Source organism: Anser cygnoides, chromosome Z, assembly GCF_040182565.1.
Source record: "Anser cygnoides isolate HZ-2024a breed goose chromosome Z, Taihu_goose_T2T_genome, whole genome shotgun sequence".
Classification (NCBI taxonomy): domain Eukaryota; kingdom Metazoa; phylum Chordata; class Aves; order Anseriformes; family Anatidae; genus Anser; species Anser cygnoides.
Window position 1 is genome coordinate 39,691,871 of NC_089912.1, and position 20,696 is coordinate 39,712,566.

Here is a 20,696-nt window from a genome sequence, read left to right on the forward strand (position 1 = left end):
AGGAACAGTCAAGTACAAAATAAAGGTTAGATAATTAAATATTAATCATAATCTGATCCATGTGGGCCCACTGGAAAATAAATAAATAAATAGATAAAATAAGTTATCTTCTGTTTTATAAAGTACGTGTTTCATATTTACAAGTAGTAAGAATTTATATGAGTAATTTTCACTGATTATTTCTGAAAATAAATATTGAGCTCAGTAAACATCTCCAGTTGCATTGAATCGGAATGACTGTTACGTGGTCCAGAATATTTTTTTTTCTCTCTCAGATTTTACACTGCCATAAACACTGGCCCAGCCCAGAATTTTTCTCTGCATACAAGCATTCAGGATTGTATAAATATTTATAGAAAACCTAGCATTCTGTGGGATTTCATCTGACATTCAGAAATTTGTCAAGATCCTAATGCTTCTTGTGGCAGAGCTAAAATAAACTCAAAGTGGTTCTGTTTAACTACTGAAGTATCGTTCAATCACCTAATTTAGGATCTTACATCATTCACTCAAAGGTTTTTTCCACTCTTTGCTTGGGCAGATATGTCTGTTCTTCCAAAGAATCAGGTAAACATTTCTCAAATTGGTGATTTTCTTACATATTTGTACTTGGTTTTAGACTAAGGCATTCAAGAGTGTTAATTTTATGCCAAATATTTTGAAACTATGTAGTGTCCATGCAAAAGTTCTCATGATGGGTTTTACCCAAATGTTCCTAATTCCATTCTTGTTTCATTTATTTCTAGGGCAACATATCTTTCTTGTGTTTAGAGCCACATGTGATTCCTATTACATTTCTGAGCTCCAGGAGTTACCTGGCACTGCCTGGCACTTCGGGCCAAGAAGAAGTTTCCATCAGTTTCCAATTTCGCACCTGGAACAAAGAGGGACTTCTGTTATCTAGTAAAGTACATCGGTCTTCAGGTGGTTTCCTGTTATATCTGAGTGATGGGAAAGTTAAAATCAATCTTCATAAGCCAGGCAAAGCCATGAGTGGCATTAGTGCAGGTAATAGAAATGAAGGAAAAACAACAAAACAAAACAATACAAAACATTACTGTGCAGAAAAAAAAAAAAAAAAAAAAAAAAGTACCATAGTACCATACTAACTAACATCTGTGTCATTGACTTGGCTTGCAAATTTATAATCCCAATTTTTTTCTGAATTCTTTATTTTCTTAGCAATTTGTATACACTTATATGGTTGTTGGTTTATTTTTATATGATTTTTTTTTCCTCAGTGATTATTTGAGTAAAAATTACTTGCAATAACACAGGCTGTGAGTTGAGTCCTTAATTTGGGTATATGATATTTACAGCTCATGTGTATAATCTAAGAAATGTATGATGCAAGTTTTCCAGTTGTGAAATGTAATCAAGTTAATTTCTTACTCTATGAAGTTATTTGTCAGTGCATTTACAAGGTATCAAGTAACTCATTTTTGTATAAATTTAAATATTAATACATATTTTTTTTTGTTATTACCTAGAAGTCTCAATTACAGAACTTTCTATTACCTACATATAGAAAACTTGCCAAACACCAGGTTGTGTTCCAGGAAGCTGAGGCAGGCCTGAGTCTATATTAAGAAAAAGATCTATAGTAACGAGAAAAACGAATGAAGAAGTTGAGGAGACTCAATAATTGAGAACCAAAGGTTCATTTTTTTGTAGTTAATCACTGAATTGAGATTAGATCATCTGTTCTTAATAGTGTGTTTTGCAAAATATCCTTCAGGGTGGAGCTGAGATTTCCAGAGAGCAATACCTTCTAGTCTTGTTCTGACATATTTTCCCATTGGAAAACTAAAGTATAAGGATAATGACATGAGGAAAATATAGTAAGATGCTAAGTCATGTTAGAAAGTTGTCCATCTGGGATCTTGAGAAGCTCCCAGCTTTCAGTTTCAGGTTTCTTTGTTTGTTTTCCCAGCAACTCAGGTTAGGAGCAAGGAGACCACCTGTTCTACCAAGAGGCTCCTCAGTTTTCACGTGCTGCTAAGTGCTTGATGTAAGAACAGGAAGACTGCTGGCACAGTATGTTTCAAGCAATGTGAGAGCAGGACAGTGTCAGCTGACAAAGTCTTCATCCTCCATGACTCCTTCAAAAAATGGAGAGAAGCAGTACCATCACTATATGATATCAATACCTTCACCTAACATTGTTTTGTCGGCAGTATACTCTGCTCAGAATTCCAGCTGTGATGCATGGAGTTTCTCATTCTTTGTATAAACAAACTGAATTTTGCCTCTTTCATATAGAGGGGTAAAATAGTAGTTCCAGAATGAGTTCTTACACAGGAAAGATAAGACTAGAGAGTTGAGATGGATACATAGAATTCCAAAGAATATTTAAAGATAGGAAAATGTCTCTGGGATTGGTACGGATTTTGCATGAACAAAGTTCTAGTTTGTCTTGAACAATAATGAATACAGTAATACAGTATGTAAATTAAGCTATTACTAAAGTAAGTAACAGATAAACAAATAATCAAAATAATTATCACTAAAATTTATTTTTCCCCGATCCTTTTTGAATCCCACAACACTGAAAAAAATCTATGTAAAAGAAAACAAAGTATTCACAAAATCAATAATCAGCAATCAAGAAAAATAACTTATCACGAATAATGTCCTTGGCAGTATGAAGTAGATAAAGAACAAAATGCAGAGGCAAGCAGAGCAAAGAGACAAAAGGATTTTAAGTTGAGACTTCCTAAATCTTAGGTCCTTGCAATTATATTATTATTATTATTATTATTATTATTATTATTATTATTATTATTATTATAGATTGGTTCCTTACTTCAATGCCTGGTACAAAATGATAATTCTTTTGAAGGAAAAAAAAAAAAAAAAAAAAAAACACAATTCCAGTGTTTATTATGTCTCTACAGACACGTAATGATTAAACATAACATTTTAAACTGTTTATTATTTTAGTTCAGGAAAAGACCAGTAATGACCATGAATAATGGTAAAATTTACATAAATACTTTGTTCTTTTTTTTTTTTTCTGTTTGTAACACTAAGTTCAACCTTGATATTTGTTGTAACCAAAAATAACTGATGCACAAAGAGTTTCATTTTCATGACAAGTAGCTTCCTCAGGCTCACCATTTTAAAATGTCGATTCCTTAGCATGAATGTCACTGGTGTGAAGTTAACAGTGATAAATTTGCCTTTTAGAAGCTATTTCAATTGCAGTTCAATTAGATGATATACGTTAAAGAAACTGTGGTCATGCAGCATCATTTTAACAGACCTGTTGAAGGTGGTGGCACTTTTAACATCTATAGACTTGTACACAGAGCAAATTATTCAAAGTTGCAATACAATATATAACGTATTAGCTGAAACACCCCACAATAAATCTTGACAATCTGTGCTGAAATAGAATTTAATGTTATTATTCTACAGTAAGCTTACTTTTCATGATATTTAGCAGGAGGAATTGTGTCTGACTTTATGAGGGCAAAACACTAAAAAAAAAAAAAAAAGAAAAGAAAAAAGAAAACCAACTTATTCTGTTCTAAGAAAGAAGTTATCTAACAAAACCACATATAGGACTTTTTCTTGAGTTTCTGAAGTGCTTATTGTTGCTACACTACTGAAGCAAATCAAGCCTACATCTAAAGACTGAATAATTAAATTATGGATGGCTGGACAGTTTTTTTCTCCTACAAGCAGTCTTATGACCTGTCTTTCACACACATGCAAAATTTGATAATTAAATCAGAGCACATTTCTTTGTGCACAGTTCTTCAAAGATCTCTTCAGCCATATCAAAAAGAGGAGAACAGCATATTAATTAATGAATGATTAAGCTATTATAAGTTATTTTATAGAATCATAGCTTAATATCTTTGTAGCCTCTTTTTACATGTTGGTCATCAAATATTCACAAAGAAATAACATAGGTTAAAAAAAAAAAAAAGGAAGAAGAACACACATTAATGTGACCAATTTGAATTAAAATATGTGGAAATGTTTGAGAATTTATTACTCAGTTTCTCCAAATGACCCTGTCTTTCTGTGAAGCTTTATTTCATCACAGATTTTAATTAAATGATGTTAACAATCATTGCATTTAGAGGTTATACTTCGGACTAATCTAAACTCTAAATAGAATTTCTCTAAACTACCTGATCTCCCAATAAGCTATATACACCAACTTTTTGTATATACGTTCCTAAATTTGGAAGTTACTGTTCAGCAAGATCTTTCACAGACATTAAAATGATACATTAAAATGATGGAGGTACTACTAATGTAAATAAATAGATATATTGTATAATAGTTACATTATTACACATTGAAAGTATAATTGTTATTATTTTTTCCTTATTTTTGTTCTGCAAAAACTTTTTAAAACTCCTGCTAAACCACCAGGATGTACAACTTTCAGGTGGAACAGATATGTTAGCAGTCTCTTGTTTGGACCATTTATATGTTATATAACTCCATGCCTTCACTCAAAAATGAACTTAATCAAGGTTCTCAATTCCAAGGCTACGATAAGCAGTTTTCTCAGGAGTGTTTTGTGCTCTCATTATAGGGTTCTCTAATTCCAGATCTAACTTAAGGCACTTTTAGACTCTTAACCCTTCTTTGAGCTAGATGGACATATAGTATTCTTAACGGACATCTTGGTATCTTTATTCATACCAGCCTGGATGAAAGAGATAAAATACACCCCATCCACCCACCCCGCTTCCCTGCCCTACTCTGCTGTACCCCAATCATTTACTATATCCCTATAATGAGCTACAGAATACATAACAAAAAATGCAAGTCATACAACTGATTTTCCAGCAACCATGTGATTTTTCTACTTAAGTATTAGTGCAATCTCCTTTATGGTAGGACATTCTCTTACCTATTCTAACATTGATCAGGAAGACCAAGCAGATGAGGCCCTTCTATACAGATAGAAGAAGCTTCAAATTCACAAGCCCTGGTCTTTCAACCACCCCAATATCTGCTGGAGGGACAGCACTGAAGGGCGTAGGCAATCCAGAAGTTCCTGGAATGCGTTGTTGATAACTTCCTTCTCCAACTGATAGAGAAGTCAGTGAGGAGAAGTGCTATGCCAGACCTAATTCTCACCAACAAGAAGGGATTGGTAGGGAATGTGAAACTCAAGGGCAACCTAGGCTACAGTGACCATGAAATGGTGCAATTTAGGATCCTGAGGGCCGTGAGGAGGTAGCACAGCAAGCTCACTACCCTGGACTTCAGAAGAACAGACTTTCCCTTCTTCAGGGATCTGCTTGGTAGAGCACCATAGGGCAAAGCCCTGAAGGGAAGAGGGGCCCAGGATAGATAGTTAATATACAAGGGTCATATTCTCCAAGACCAGGAGTAATGCATCCCAAAAAGGACAAAGTCAGGCAAAAATGCTAGGATGCATGGATGAACAAGGAGCTCCTGGCCAAACTGAAGCAGAAAAATGAGGTCTACAGAGGGTGGAAGCAAGGACAAATACCCTGGGACAAATACAGAGAAATTGTCTGTGCAGACAGAGTTCAGGTTAACAAATCTAAATAGAGCTTCTAATAGGCTAAAGCCCTATTAGAATTAAATTTTTCCAGGGACATCAAGGGGAAAAGATTTCTATAGGTACATCAGTGATAAAAGGAAGTCTAGGGAAATTGTTGGCCATCTCTGGAGGGAAGCAGGAGAGTTGGTTACCCACAATATGGAGAAGGCTTAGTTACTCAATTAATTTTTGCCTCAGTCTTCATTGGCAAGAGCTCTAGCCACTTAGCCCAAGCCCAGAAGGCAAAGGCAGGGACTAGAAGAATGATGAACCACATACAGTATAGGAGAAGATCGGTTTCAAGACTATCTAAGGAACCTAAAAGTGTAAAACTCCATGGGACCTGATGACATCTGCGGGATAAGGGAACCAGCAGATGTAGTTGCTATGCCACTATCCATCATATCTGAGAAGCAGTGGAAGTCTGGTGAAGTTCTCACTCACTGTAAGAGGGGAAATATAGCCCCCATTTTTAAAAAGGGAAAAAAGAAAGACAAAGGGAACTGCAGACCAGTCAGTCTCACCTCTGTGCCCACCAACACTATGGAGCAGATCCTCATGGAAACTAGGCTAAGGTATATGGAAAATAAGGAGGTGACTGGAGACAGCCAACCTGGCTTCACTAAAGAGAGATCGTGCCTGACAAATCTGGTGCCCTTCTATGATGGGGTTACAGCATTGGTGGATGGGGGAAGAGCAACTGACATTATCTACCTGGACCAGTGCAAAGCATTTGAAACTGTCTGCCATGATATCCTCGTCTCTAAATCGGAGAGACATGGATTTGATGGACGGACCACTTGGTGGGCAAGGAACTGGCTGGATGATCACACTCGAAGAGTTCTGATCAACAGCTCAATATGCAAGAGAAATTCACTTATGAGTGGTGTTTCTCAGGGGTCAGTATTGGGATTGGTACTATTTAACATCTTTGTTGGTGACATGGACAGTGACATTGAGTGCACCCTCAGCAACTTCGCAGATGACACCAAGCTGTGTGGTGAGGCTGACATACTGGAAGGAAGGGATGCCATCCAGAGGGACCTGGCCAGGCTTGAGATAGGTGTGTGTGAACCTCATGAAGTTCAACAAAGCCAAGTACAAGGTTGTACATCTGGGCCAGGGCAATCCCAAGAACAAATACAGGTTGGGTGGAGAATAGACTGAAAACAGCCCTGAGGAGAGGAACTGGAGGTGTTAGTTGATGAGAAGCTCCACATGAGCCAGAAATGTGTGCTTGCAGCCCACAAAGCCAACCGCATCCTGGGCTGTACAAAAAGAAACAGGACCAGCAGGGCAAGGGAGGTGATTCTTCCCCTTTATTCTGCCTTCATGAGGCCCCACTGAAAAGAGTCAGGCTCCACTTGGTACACTTAATGCTCTCTTTCCCTTCCCTTCCCTTCCCTTCCCTTCCCTTCCCTTCCCTTCCCTTCCCTTCCCTTCCCTTCCCTTCCCTTCCCTTCCCTTCCCTTCCCTTCCCTTCCCTTCCCTTCCCTTCCCTTCCCTTCCCTTCCCTTCCCTTCCCTTCCCTTCCCTTCCCTTCCCTTCCCTTCCCTTCCCTTCCCTTCCCTTCCCTTCCCTTCCCTTCCCTTCCCTTCCCTTCCCTTCCCTTCCCTTCCCTTCCCTTCCCTTCCCTTCCCTTCCCTTCCCTTCCCTTCCCTTCCCTTCCCTTCCCTTCCCTTCCCTTCCCTTCCCTTCCCTTCCCTTCCCTTCCCTTCCCTTCCCTTCCCTTCCCTTCCCTTCCCTTCCCTTCCCTTCCCTTCCCTTCCCTTCCCTTCCCTTCCCTTCCCTTCCCTTCCCTTCCCTTCCCTTCCCTTCCCTTCCCTTCCCTTCCCTTCCCTTCCCTTCCCTTCCCTTCCCTTCCCTTCCCTTCCCTTCCCTTCCCTTCCCTTCCCTTCCCTTCCCTTCCCTTCCCTTCCCTTCCCTTCCCTTCCCTTCCCTTCCCTTCCTTTTTTTTACCCTGTTTGTAAATATACTGCACCTGCTAGTATCCTCAAATGACACTTCTCATAACAGACTGCAAACAAAATCAATTGCCAGAATGTTATCAGAAAATCTGTGACTATGGTCCTGTGCTTTCTGTGATTATATTAGAAGAGGGAATGGTTGCTTGAAGTGCAACACAGAGGTAATATATGCGCCATAGTTTTTTATATAATTCCACTTAAACTGGACATAAAGCAAATGTTACTATCATTAGAGGATAAGATTTCTTCTTGTGTAGTCCCTGACAAATGTATCAGTTGAAGTAAGGAAACAAGTCATGTAAATGGTGCGTATATCTAATATTGTATTTAATATATTACAGACAGTTTCTAAATGATATTTTATTTGAATTTAGAAGTAATTCTAAGATTTATCTCTTAATTGTATGCTGAAATTTTGTGTTTAGACTGTGCTAGTTTGAAATATATGAGTCCTAGTTATAATGCAATTTAGTTGTTTGAAACCTGTCACTTTTATATTTTGCTTTCTTTTCCTTCTGTTTGAACAAATCTGTTAACTGTCCGAATATTTATTTCTAGAATATAGAGCAAATTCTAGAGAGTACTATAAAAATACATGAAATTTCAACAGGGAAATCACATCACAAATCTGAGACATTGCAGTCAAGAAAAAACTTTAAATAACTCAAAGGCTGTATTCTTTGTAGTTCTCTCAAAGAAGTATCATAGTTCTAAAACCACTCAAGGACATAATTGATTTATATCACTTATGTAAAGATAGTAAGTGTTTATGTGCTGCTTAGAATAAAATGTATTTAAATCTATATATGCAGGCATGTTCCAGAATAACTGCTTTGGGTATATTGCTTCATTGCTCATTACACTTACACAGACAGAGGTAATGTAAATTGGTGTTAGAGGCTAGACACCGAGAAAGTAGTCCCAAAATTTACCCATTTATTTCCAATATATTTTCCATGTTTTCCAATATATTTCTAAGAGGAACTGAAAAAAAAAAAAAAATAAAAAAAATTGACATTGACATGATGCTTGATGAAGCTTTTTACGTCTACAGGATAGTTATTTTTCTGCATTTTAATGTAATGACTACCTTTGATTTTAAAAGATGAAGAAATAACTTGTGACAGTGCAATAAAAATGTGTATTATGTGTTAAATACTGTATCAACCATCACAATAATGCCTTAGTGATAACCTCCTCAGATTGAGAGGATACTTTTCATAGTCCCTACATTAAATATATATGTTACTGATAATTAGGAGCATTATAATGGTAAAGCTTATTCACTAAAATACATTTTTTTTTTCTTTTAAATCAGAAGTGAAGCAAGGGAACAGACAAAGTCTCTATCTTCTTTTTTTTTTTTTTTTTCCTCCTTTCATTATCTCCTGGAGTTGTTATTTTTGCTATGATTGCTACTGTACTGGTTTCTTCTCCTTTCTAATTTATAACATCCAGATAATATAACAAATAATGGGTGTCTGTCCTTCATTTTGCTTTTTGTTTCCATCCTAGGTGCTGGATTAAATAATGGTCAGTGGCATTCTGTACTATTCTCTGCCAAAAGAAATCGTATCATCTTAATAGTGGACAACGATATGACCTCATCTGCTTATTCCTCCATATCTCTGCAAATTTATTCAGCAGACACATTCTACTTTGGAGGTGAAATATTGCTTATTGCTTATTTATGCTGGCAATATCACAGTTAAATGTAAATTTTTGCAGACATAGCTAATCAAACAGCAACAATGATTTGGCTTGCTTCAAGCCTTTGTTGCCTAACTCAGATATCTCTTAGAGTACTGGTTTCTCAGTAACTGCTATGATATTTTTGGGTTCACATTTCTTAAAAATTTTATCATGCTAAGTAGAATAAATTACCACCCTAAATCCTTTGTCAATTTCTAGAACATAGTTTTCTAGTATCATGTCCTGATAATTAAACTTAGCATGGCTGACAATCAATCAAATAGGTACACAAGTCTCTTTTGTTATGCAGTCATTGTTTTGCTAAGTCTCTCTCTCTCTTTTTTTTTTTTTTTAATGGGGGGGTGGGGCAGGGATTATTAATACATTTTCTGAGAATCTTCCACTGGGCTGACTTCAAGACTTCACCTGAAGTACATGTTTACTTGTGCAAATATCCTCCTTAGATCCATACTTATTCATTGCACGATACACAATCGAAAAAAAATGTTTTTGACCACAGTAGCACAACAATATTATGTTTGGAGAACATAACTTCTCTCTAAAAGCTTATAGGTGTCCTAGTTTCACTAGAGCTCTGAACATGAGCTGGCAGTGTGCCCAGGTGGCCAAGAAGGCCAACAGCATCCTGGCTTGTGCCAGGATTAGTGTATCCAGCAGGACCAGGAAGCTGGTTGTTCCCTTGTACTCTGCTCTGGTGAGGCTGCACCTCAAGTACTGTGTTCAGTTTTGGGCCCCTCAATACAAGAATGACCTTGAGGCCCTGGAGGATTTCCAAAGAAGGGCTACAAAGCTGGTGAAGGGCCTGGAACGCAAGTCCTAAGAGGAGTGGATGAGGGAACTGGGGTTGTTTAGTCTGGAGAAGAGGAGGCTTAGGGGAAACAATATTGCTCTCTACAACTTCCTGAAAGAAAGTCGTGGGGAGCTGGGGGTCAGCCTCTTCTCACAGATAACTTGTGATAGAACTAGAGGAAATGGCCTCAAGTTGCACCAGGGGAGGTTTAGATTAGAAATTAGGAGACATTTCTTCTCAGAAAGAGTAGTGAGGCACTGGAATGGGTTGCCCAGGAAGGTGGTGGAGTCACCATCTCCGAGGGTGTTTAAGGAAAGTTTGGAAGTGGCACTTAGGGACATGGTTTAGTGGGTGATATCGGTAGTAGGGTGATGGTTGGACCAGATGATCTTGAAGGTCTTTTCCAACCTTAATGATTGTATGACTGTATGATTCTGTGATCTTCTTTTTAAGCAGAAAGTCATCAAATGATTTTGTCATTAATATTTATTGATATAATTGTGCAGGTTGTCATAAACCTAGATAAATTAGGAATGGAGTGCATAATAGCAACATTAGACAGAATCTGAATACATTATTTAACACTACCTTAAATCTTCATCTCTTACTAGCTTATGACTAAACAATTTATTAAAAATAAATAAATAAATAAATAAAAGTCAGAATGCGTATAAAACACTAAATGCATCTGGACCAAGTCATTGTCCACAGATTAGTTCCCTTGGAGAAAGAAAAAAAAAAAAAAAAAAAGCTCACAAGCAGAAAGTAAATCTAGGAATTGTTACCAGACCATTTGTGGATTTTTCAGGTCTGGTGTCTAGCCTTCTCTAGTAAAGATACATCCTGAACTGGTTGATAATCAGAGAAAGATACAGAATATGGACGTTGAATAGCAAGAAGGTATTTTGTAGATTTTTATTTCTACATAGGTCCAGGTTCCCACATTTCTGAATACACCAGTAAACATTGCAGGGAACATTGCCATATTCTACCATCAAAATGTATACAGTGCATTTCCAAGTTTGTACAAATATTTACCATTTTTCTGTATGCTGGTTGTTTAAATGTGAATAAGAGTCTTCCAGAATAGATGCCCTGGGGACACAATGGTCATTTTACTTGTTATAAAGAATACAGAATATGCAAAAAAATGTGGAAGTTTAGCTGAGGAAATGTGTGATAAACATGAAGGTAATTTAGAATTATGTCAGCATAACTCCTAGTCAAGAATATACGACTGCTCTCAGTTCGTGGAATAAAAACTTTGCAACTATAAGGGAAAAAAGATATTATTTACATTTGCAATAAGCACATGGAGTAAATTTAATTATTAAACTATTTCCTTCTGTTATTAATATTTGGCCCATAATAAGAAGAAGGAATCTCACTTTCAGTAATAGTCATTATGAGTTGACTTTTCTCTAACAGAACTAGAAGACAACATTTTAAAAAGACAGATGATAAGGAAAATCTGAGGCAAAATCTTGTTGAACAGAAAAGTTAGAGATGTAAACTTTTTCTGCATTCACCTTTTTTAATATTTATTTTATTTTATTTTATTTTATTTTATTTTATTTTATTTTATTTTATTTTATTTTTTGGTATGGATTCCCCTGGAAGTCTTTCACACTCAAATGAATGTCAGATTTTTTTTAGCACAAATGACAGATTTTTTTGTTTGTTTGTTTGTTTTTAACATTTTATTATATAGTGCTATAGAGAATTTGTTTAAGACCTTTAATTGATTTATCAAAATGTTTGTGATACTGTAAAGTTGCTCTGTTCCTGTTTAGATTTTAGCAAATCCACAGATTTGTTATTCTTACAGCAATATGCAAAGTAGTTAATATACATTTTCCTTTAGAAAGGTAGTAACAGTTTTGAACAATTTGGTACCTCACCAGAGAAAAAGACACTGAGAATTTATTTACTTATTTTATGTCATTTAGTTCATTTTCTATTATATACTTCTTAAAAATATATCAATTTTATTTTTGTTTTTGCATATTCCTTTGAATATATATACCAGTTTCCATTATCATTTTGCTTCCTGGAAAAATAAATCTCTGCACATTATTTGCAGGACTTCAGAAAATACCCATTTGCTCTGTGAAACAGAAAAGTATCTTAATAGTCTCTGCTTCCTAACATCATGGAACAAGAAACTTTTTGAATATTGTAAAACAAAAAGTAGCATTGTTTGATTAAGATCAAATACGGCCCTTGCTCCAGAATAAATATTGACCTTTGGAAGACAGACAAAGATAAAAATATTCAGGCATATTTTGTCATACAGTGTTCAGCTGTCATAGGGAAAAACTTCTCAATTGATATGGTTTAAACCAAATCAGCTTTTATTAATACTGTTTATTTAACTGGTAATAAGTAAATTGCATTTCAGGATCATTATCAGTAAAATAATATACAAATTACTGTATTACATTCTTTCAGAATGTCAATCACAGACAGGAATTCCAGAGGTTGCCTAGTCCAGTCTCCTGCTCAAAACCAATCTGATTAGATCAGAATGTACAGATTATACACCTCCAAGGATGGAAATCTCCCTAACTTGTTCCTGTATTGAACACCTTCATGGTTAAAAAGTATAAATTTATTTTTGCTGATATGTGATTTGAATTTGCCATTTCTGATTGTTGTCTCTTCCCTCTCCTCTAATCACTGTAGACTTCCGGAAAGAGGCTGTCTCCTTCCCTGCATCTCCTTCTCAGATATCTTTACCTTTCCTCCTTAAGACTGGTCAGACCCAGCTCTCTCAGCATCTTAAAATACATCCTGTCCATTCAACTCCCTTGATCATATTTGTGACCTCACGCAAGGATGTCAATATATTTTGTTTATTGGGAAGTCCAGAACTGGACATGGCACTCCAGATGTGGTCTCACAGTTGCCAAAGACAGGGAAAGGCCACTTGTCTAGACTTGCTGGCACTACTTTTGTTAATTCCATTAGCCTTCTGTGCCATAAATGCACATTCATGTCTCATGGTGCATCTGTTGTCCATCAGGACACCAAGACTTTCTCTGTGGATCTGCCTCCTAGGCAGTAGCCTGCACTGTTACATGGGCTTATTTTATCCCAGAAGAAACACCTTGTACTTGTTCTTGCTAAACTTCATGGTATCCCTGTCACCCCTTTTCTCCTGCTTGCCCAGTTGCAGCCTTGCTCTCCAGCATATTGACCCTTTCCCCCAACTTAGTATCAGTCACAAGCATTCTGAGAGTGCACTCTGTCCTGTCTCCCTAATGTTAATGAAGACTTTAAACAGCATAGTTCCCAGGACTGATCCCTGAAAGACCACTGAACATCAGCTAGACTTTCATCATTGATTGTCCACTTATCCCACTGACATCTCATCAATCCAATGATATGGAAACTGCAGAAAACTGCCGATGGTTTTGCTAAAGTCAAGGTATAATCCATGTCAGCTGTCTCTAATTACCTTTTTGTACGTCACATAGCATATAAGAGGATTTGCTCCATGAACTTCCCAGGTACTGAGGAAAGGCTGACTAGTCCCTGGCTCTCTGGGCCCTACTTCTTGGCCTTCTTGAAGGTGAGTGTAACATCTGCCTTTTCCAGTCATCAAGAAGCCCACCTAATTACCAAAATATTTTAAGGATTAAAATGATAATAGTTTAACAGTGGCAACATTGGATGTTGCAATGATATTGGCCAGCTCTTCCAGTGCTCTCAGATACCTCTTAGACTCTTTTTTTTCCTGTTCTGTGGCTACTACTTCCCTACCTCATACTTTGCTGGGACAAGGGAAGTCTGAGGTTTAGTCTTTACCAGTCAAGACTGAAGAAAAAAGATCTCAGGCAATTCTGCAATTCCCGAGGCTCTAGGCCCTTGTCATTTGATCCTCAAAACATGTCCCTGAACAAACCAACATGGGCTCTTCTGAAATCCATAGTTGTACTTCTGTGTTTGTTTGTTTGCTTTCTCACTCTCTTGTCTCTGGATCTTAAACTCCACAGTCTCATGTTTGATGCAACAAAGACTAGCCTTGATGTTCACATCTTCATTTTTTAACTTGTCTAGGAGCAGCAGTTTTCAATAAAGCATCTTTCCTAGTTGGTTCATGGATTAAAAACATCTAGAAATTGTCTTCATTTTTCAGAAATCTTCTGGATAGTTTGATAAAGAAAAACTCTTGTACTTTGTAGCTCATTTTCTTTGACTTCAGTTATGACTCGAAACTTGTCCAGATCACAGTCAGCCTGTATTTTAACCCAACATTTTGTGACTAAGATCATTTGGTGAATCTGTTCACATATTGATTCCCTTAATTATTTTGGAACTGCTGTTTGGGTTATCCTGTACCCTGTAGCAATGACTTGCACATATTATTAAAAGTAAGATTGAACAACCATATTTCTTTACTCTTGCACAGACATGATAAATCAGAAGTGTTTCTGGATAAACATGGCCACAAAATTTGCTACACCTGAAAAATACCAAATTCTGATATATATATAATATTTTCACTAAAGTATTTTTTTCAGCTCAAGGATTTATGCTTCTTTCAGGCTGCCCGAACAGTGAAAACAATTCTGAATGTAAAAGCTCATTTGGTGGCTTTCAAGGATGTATGCAACTCATTTCTATTGGCAACAAAGCAGTGGATATGAACTCAGTTCAGCAAAATATTTTTGGCAATTTCAGCGACCTTCAGATAGATTTATGTGGCATTATAGACAGGTAAGAAAATTATATATATATATATTTATTTATATATTTGATTTTTTTGTTATTGTTTCAAATACTGACCTCATGACCAGGAACAAAATGCTTACAAAATTGCATGCTTCTTTCACAAACATTCAAAAGTATAGAAGAATTTAAGTATACATAGAAAAGCAAACAGAATATTTTGCTGCACTGCAAATAACTTTACAATATATGAGGTTAAAAGTATTTGATATTTCTGGCTAATTTTTAATATTTTAAATTTTTGTTTTGTAACACGGTAGACACAAATCTCTTTCTGTGACATTTGAAATCCCATTCATCATTTGAAATCCTATGTTCTTTACAAATTATTGCTTTTCCTATATTTTACCCATCCAGAAACATAGTGGAAACACCCTCACAATGAGTGAGCAATCTTTATTTTATGCTCAGGTCAGAACTAATTGTAACTAGTGTGAGAGGGTATTTTTTTTAAGAATGACCAGTTGAAATGGCTCCCTTTGGAAGGAGGAAAGTCTACACACCTTCTCCGAAATAGAACAAGTGGAAGGAATTTGCTGGAGTTCAGTGTGGAGGAAGCAGAGGATAAGTATATACAACCTGTTAGAGACTTCTATTTGGAATATAGCATATGTTTCTTCTCAACTTTCCCTTACCCTACAGTCTTTTGATTCATTTTCTCATTTTTCACTTATTTCACCCTCTCCTTCTCCTTTCTAATAGCCTTTGTAACACTTCCCACTTTCTTCTGGCTTCTAAAGCACCATATTGCTGTATTTCAACACTCTGGAATTGAACTTCCTACTCACTTTCATTATGCGGTGTTTTGTTTGTTTGTTGTTGTTAGTAGTAAGAATGAGGAGCAGAGTCAGGTTTAAAGAATGCAATGGATATTCTTTAGTCAAACACTTAAATGGAGATCTAAACAAGATTTTGAATGGAAAATATCAAGAAATTGACTGATAATATAATTGGTACTAACTACTCTCTCTTTTTAACATAGATATTTAAATCTGTATGTATATAACTAAGGAACACTCAAAATGCTAAACTCAGAGCTGTGATTTGTGAACAATCACTTCCTCCATAAATACGGAGACATCTTACCAAACACATTCAGAGAACGTGGTATGCTTTACATATTCTGGTACATAGTAAAGCATGTACCATATGTTGGTTTAAAAAAAAAAAAAAAGTTTGTGACGTATATGTATGAAGTTAGTGGATCCTAGAACACAGAAATACAGAATTATTTACAGTGTTCCAGATGGCATGGCATTTTCACTGAGCAGTTGTATTGTGTTTACAAGGCAAAATTTTAGTAGTGAGGGGCTGCAGGGGTGGCCTGTGTAAGAAGAGTCCAGAAGCTACCCCATGTTAGATAAAGGCCAGTTTCAGCTGGCTCCAAAGGGACCCACCACTGTCCAATAAGCGATGTTGGTTGTGCCTCTGTGAGAGCAGATTTAAGAAACGGAAAAAAAATGCTGACCAACAGCAGCTGAGAGAGTGAGGAGTGAGAAGCAGCCCAGCAGACAAGAAAGTAAGAGCAGAGGGTGCAGGAGGTGCTCCAAGTGCTTGAGCAGAAGTTCCCCTGCAGCCTGTGGAGAGACCCATGGTGGGGCAGGCTGTCCCCCTGCAGCCCATGGGTCCCACGTGGAGCAAATCTCCATACTGCAGCCCATGGAGGAGCCCCCGGTGGAACAGGTGGATGTGGCCTGGAGGAGGCTGCAGCCCATGGAGAGCCCCTGCAGGAGCAGGCCCTGGGCCAGAGATGCAGCCCGTGGAGAGGAGCCCACGCAAGAGCAGGGGTTCTGGGGGGAGCTGCCGCTGGTGAGGGACCCATGCTGGAGCAGTTTACTCCTGACGGATAGACCCCGTGTTACGGACCCATATTTGGAGCAGTTTTTGAAGAGCTGCTGCCTGTGGGAAGTCCCCTCAGGCTCAGTTCAGGAAGGGTGGCATCCTGTGGGAGGGACCCCATGCTGGAGTAGGGACATAGAATGACTGTGAAGAAGCATCAGAGATGAAGTGTTAAGGACTGACTACAGCCCCCATTCCCCTGTGACACTTGGTGGAAGGAGGTAGAAGAGGGTGGATGGGGCGGGGAGGTATTTTTAGTTTGTTTTGAGTTTCTCACTGCTCTAGCTTGTAATAGGTAACAAATTTTATTAATCCCCCAATGCTCTTTATTTTTTTTCTTTCTTTTTTTTTTTTTTCTTCCCATGATGATAACTGTTGAGTGATCTATTCTTATCTCAACACTTGACCACTTTCCTTCATATTTTCCCTTTGAGGAAGGGGAGTGAGAAGGTGTGATGGAGTTTGGCTGCCCAGCTGAGTAAAACCACTACAGTAGTGCAAGTTTATTTAGAATTTTAGCCTACCCTTTTAACTTTTTGTTGCTTTTAAATACTGCACCAATGGTTTTAGACATATATATAGCCTTTCTTATAAGATAGTTGGGTTTTGTTAGTTTGTTTCTTTGTTTTTGTTTGTGTGTGTGTGTGTGTGTGTGTGTGTGTGTGTCAAAAACATAGCAATATTTTGTTGTTGCTGTTGTTTGGGCTTGTTTATACCACTTAAACTTCCCAAACTCTTTTCCACAATTTTCATTAGCTTTCTGACACAATATTAATCCTTTTATTTTTGAATTTCCAGTCTCATAATGATTATCATATGCCTTCCTACCTTAGCAAAGTAGAAGTTAAATCAATTTATTTTCATCAATTTCATTATGTACATCATCTATTATTTCAAAATAAACCATTTTTTTGAAGTATTCCTGGTCTTGTACTAGCCGTCCTGGGGAGAAATTGTTTCTTTCCAGTTTCTTCACAAGTCCCATTGCCTTTGCTGTCTGTAGCTCATTATCTGGAACAAAATTCATGTTTCTCTTTACCAAACTATTTCTACATCTCACCATAAACCCAGCTGATAACATGTATTCTCCTTCTCTTCTGTCACCTTTAAAATTTCTTGCACATATTAACAGTTTTCAATAGCTTTTATCATTTTTTTGCACCCTATAGTTTTGAGACAATATTCTCTCACTATAATGCTTTCTCCATGTCTTTAGTTTTTCATGTACTCAGTGTTTTTGCCGCTACGCTCCAAATGGCAGAAACTTTCCCGAAAGCTGAAGGCAAGCAAACAGCTTATTTATCCTTGACTCATTATAAGAGTCTTTACATTTTCAAGTCAAAACATTGAAACACTGCCCAAATACTGGAGTTACTGATGGGTTTTATAGTAGAAAAAGTGGAACAACAAATGTAAATGTTTTACACATATAAAGTGCATGAATACAAATGAAAATTACTGCTCAAATAGTGATCTGAAATTAGATTTAATGATAAACTGAAAATAACTATATTGACTACATTCTATATCTTTCATATATAAACATTCAGCAGTGTTCTTTACATTTAGTCTGTACTGACAGATGATTAATTATTCATTTTCATATATTATCCTGTTATTTTTTAAACAAGCAAAAACTCCCAACCATTTCCTTATTTATTTATTTTACTTAGTTCCAGAAACTTTCTAATTCCTTCTCGTATGTTTCTAACATGATGACTCTCACATGCCTTCTTCATTTAGCCTTTTCATTGTCTAATATCTTTATATTGCTTCATTGTTCATATTCCTCTTGGGCATGCAAATAATTCTCTTAATATATTTTTGTTTAATATCCTTTCTCTCAGGTCCTTTGTATATATTGGTTTAATAACTACTAATTATGAATAAACAAATGATAAAATAACTTTAAATTAATAGGCCAAAATGTCATTCTAAATGCCTTACAAAGTTAGCACATTTAATCTCTGAAGAGGGAGTACCAGATGAATCTGTTATAATTACATTAAGCCTTGCACAGAAACATGATTTCCTATCAGGAGTTACTGATTTTGGTGTCTTGGCACCAGTGTGTTGTATAAACAAACAAACAAATGCACACCAGAATAGCAGGGGGTGTAGTGTTAAGACAAGGAGTAACGGTTTTAAACTAAAAGTGCGTAGATTTAGATTAGATATTCGGAAGAAATTTGTTACTGTGGCGGTGGTGAGGCACTGGAACAGGTTGCCCAGAGAAGTTGTGAGTGCCCCACCCCTGGAAGTATTTAAGGCGAGGTTGGATGGGGTTTTGAGCAACCTTCTATTGTGAGAGGTGCCCCTTCTCGTGGTGGAGGGGGGGTGGGGGGAGGAATTAGATTATCTTTAAGGTCCCTTACAATCCAAAGCATTCTATGTGTCTATAAAGAAATAGTTATATATGTGTGTATAAAAAAGAGTGGCACTGGCAATTTTTTCTCTTAGAATAAATAAATAATAAATATACAACAGTAATGACATTTGTAGCAATTAGTTGTTATTTCGAAAAAATAGATTTTTCTATAGTTTGTATCCATGGCAAGAAGCAGACAATGCAAATAAATAAATAAATAAATAAATAAAATAACATAATTGTCATATGAAGATTTTAATATTATTATTTCTTCATTAAAAATATATTCACATTCTGGTTCAAATATTTGCTTTTGTTTATTTTAATTTTCTAGTGGTCTATCAGCATGTAAATATTTCATTCATTTATCAATCTATATTGCATTGAAGATAGTTGATAGGCAATAAGTGATAACTATGCATCTTATATTTTAATTAGTTATATTCTCACAAGTTTATTGCATAATTAGTATCTTTCTGCTAGGTAATAAGAATAGGGGGAAAGCTGAAGAGAAAATATCTTATTTTTCTAGTAGGGTTAAAGATATCTTCTTCAAAGAGACTGAAGAATATCTTCATGTACATTGTTATATTTCTTTTTCATGATTTTGCTTCTACTAATAAATATAAGTGCCAAGTAAGAGAAGGGAAATGAGAGTGAGAATGATCTTTGTTTGTCATTTTAGATGCTTGCCTAATTACTGTGAACATGGTGGGGAATGTTCACAGTCCTGGAACAGCTTCTACTGTAACTGTACCAATACTGGTTACAAGGGAGCTACTTGTCATTATCGTAAGTATAAGATGTTTTCTAACTGCTTTTATTTGTCATAGATTCATTCTTCCCCTCCTTTTCTTTCCTCCTGGAAGTGTGACATTTATATTAATCATTTATATTAGATTTTTCTGCCATGTAAATATTCAGAAGCTGGTTCAAACAAAGGCCTTGAGAATTCAAAATCTGTTAACAGAATAAACTAATTGTTTATTTGTGCCTTTTTCACATTTTTAATAGGTTACATGAGTTGGTTGGTAATACCTTTTGTCCATAGTTCCACCAATGAATCAGAAAATCATTCATAATTGTGTTTATGACAAGAATATATATATAAATATATATATTAAGACAGTAGGACTACACTCTTGTGTAAACGTCATCACATACATGAACACATATTTTTATAGTTTGTTGAATCAGTGAGTAGGTTAGGTGAAATTCCAGTAGGGTGAATTCAGCAAAACTAGCATAACAAAACAAATAAACAAACAAAAAGGTCACCTATTAAATCTTGCTTGTATAGACTCAAAAACTGTGATGACTTTTCAAATAGTACACATGCTTTTGAATACCACAGTGCATAACCTATACCTATGAGAAGCCTCAACTGAAGATGAATGTGTTTGGTTTATTATAATTTAAAAAATCATATATTGAATCAACTGACGATGTCTATGAGGACAGATGGAGACCACTGTTTCCTAATTATTTGGACTCTGTGGAAAATCTAATAATCTGATAAGCATTATAGAGTTCTTATTCAATGTCAAAACAAACAGCAAAAAAACAAACAAAAAAAGAACACGTAAAAGCCTTCTGGATATTTGTTTGTGATGAATAAAATATTGTATTTATGTCTATAGATAATATAGAAGATGGTTAGTACTTGATTCTGCTGATGTTACTAATACATTTTAAGTGCCAAAATATTTAATATTTTAATGATTTCAAAACGTTATTAAGCCC

The 20,696-nt window shown here is 36.2% G+C and overlaps 1 protein-coding gene across 3 annotated transcripts in view; it reads left to right on the top strand.

The window, feature by feature from the left end:
- CNTNAP4 (contactin associated protein family member 4) overlaps positions 1-20,696 on the top strand; it is a 269,217-nt gene that overhangs the window by 198,734 nt on the left and 49,787 nt on the right. For all 3 annotated transcript variants that reach the window (XM_066988102.1, XM_066988100.1, XM_066988101.1), the window contains exons 8-11: positions 747-1,008; positions 9,025-9,174; positions 14,563-14,734; positions 19,639-19,745. In XM_066988102.1, the coding sequence (XP_066844203.1) occupies positions 747-1,008; positions 9,025-9,174; positions 14,563-14,734; positions 19,639-19,745 (691 nt within the window). The remainder of the gene's footprint in view (positions 1-746; positions 1,009-9,024; positions 9,175-14,562; positions 14,735-19,638; positions 19,746-20,696) is intronic.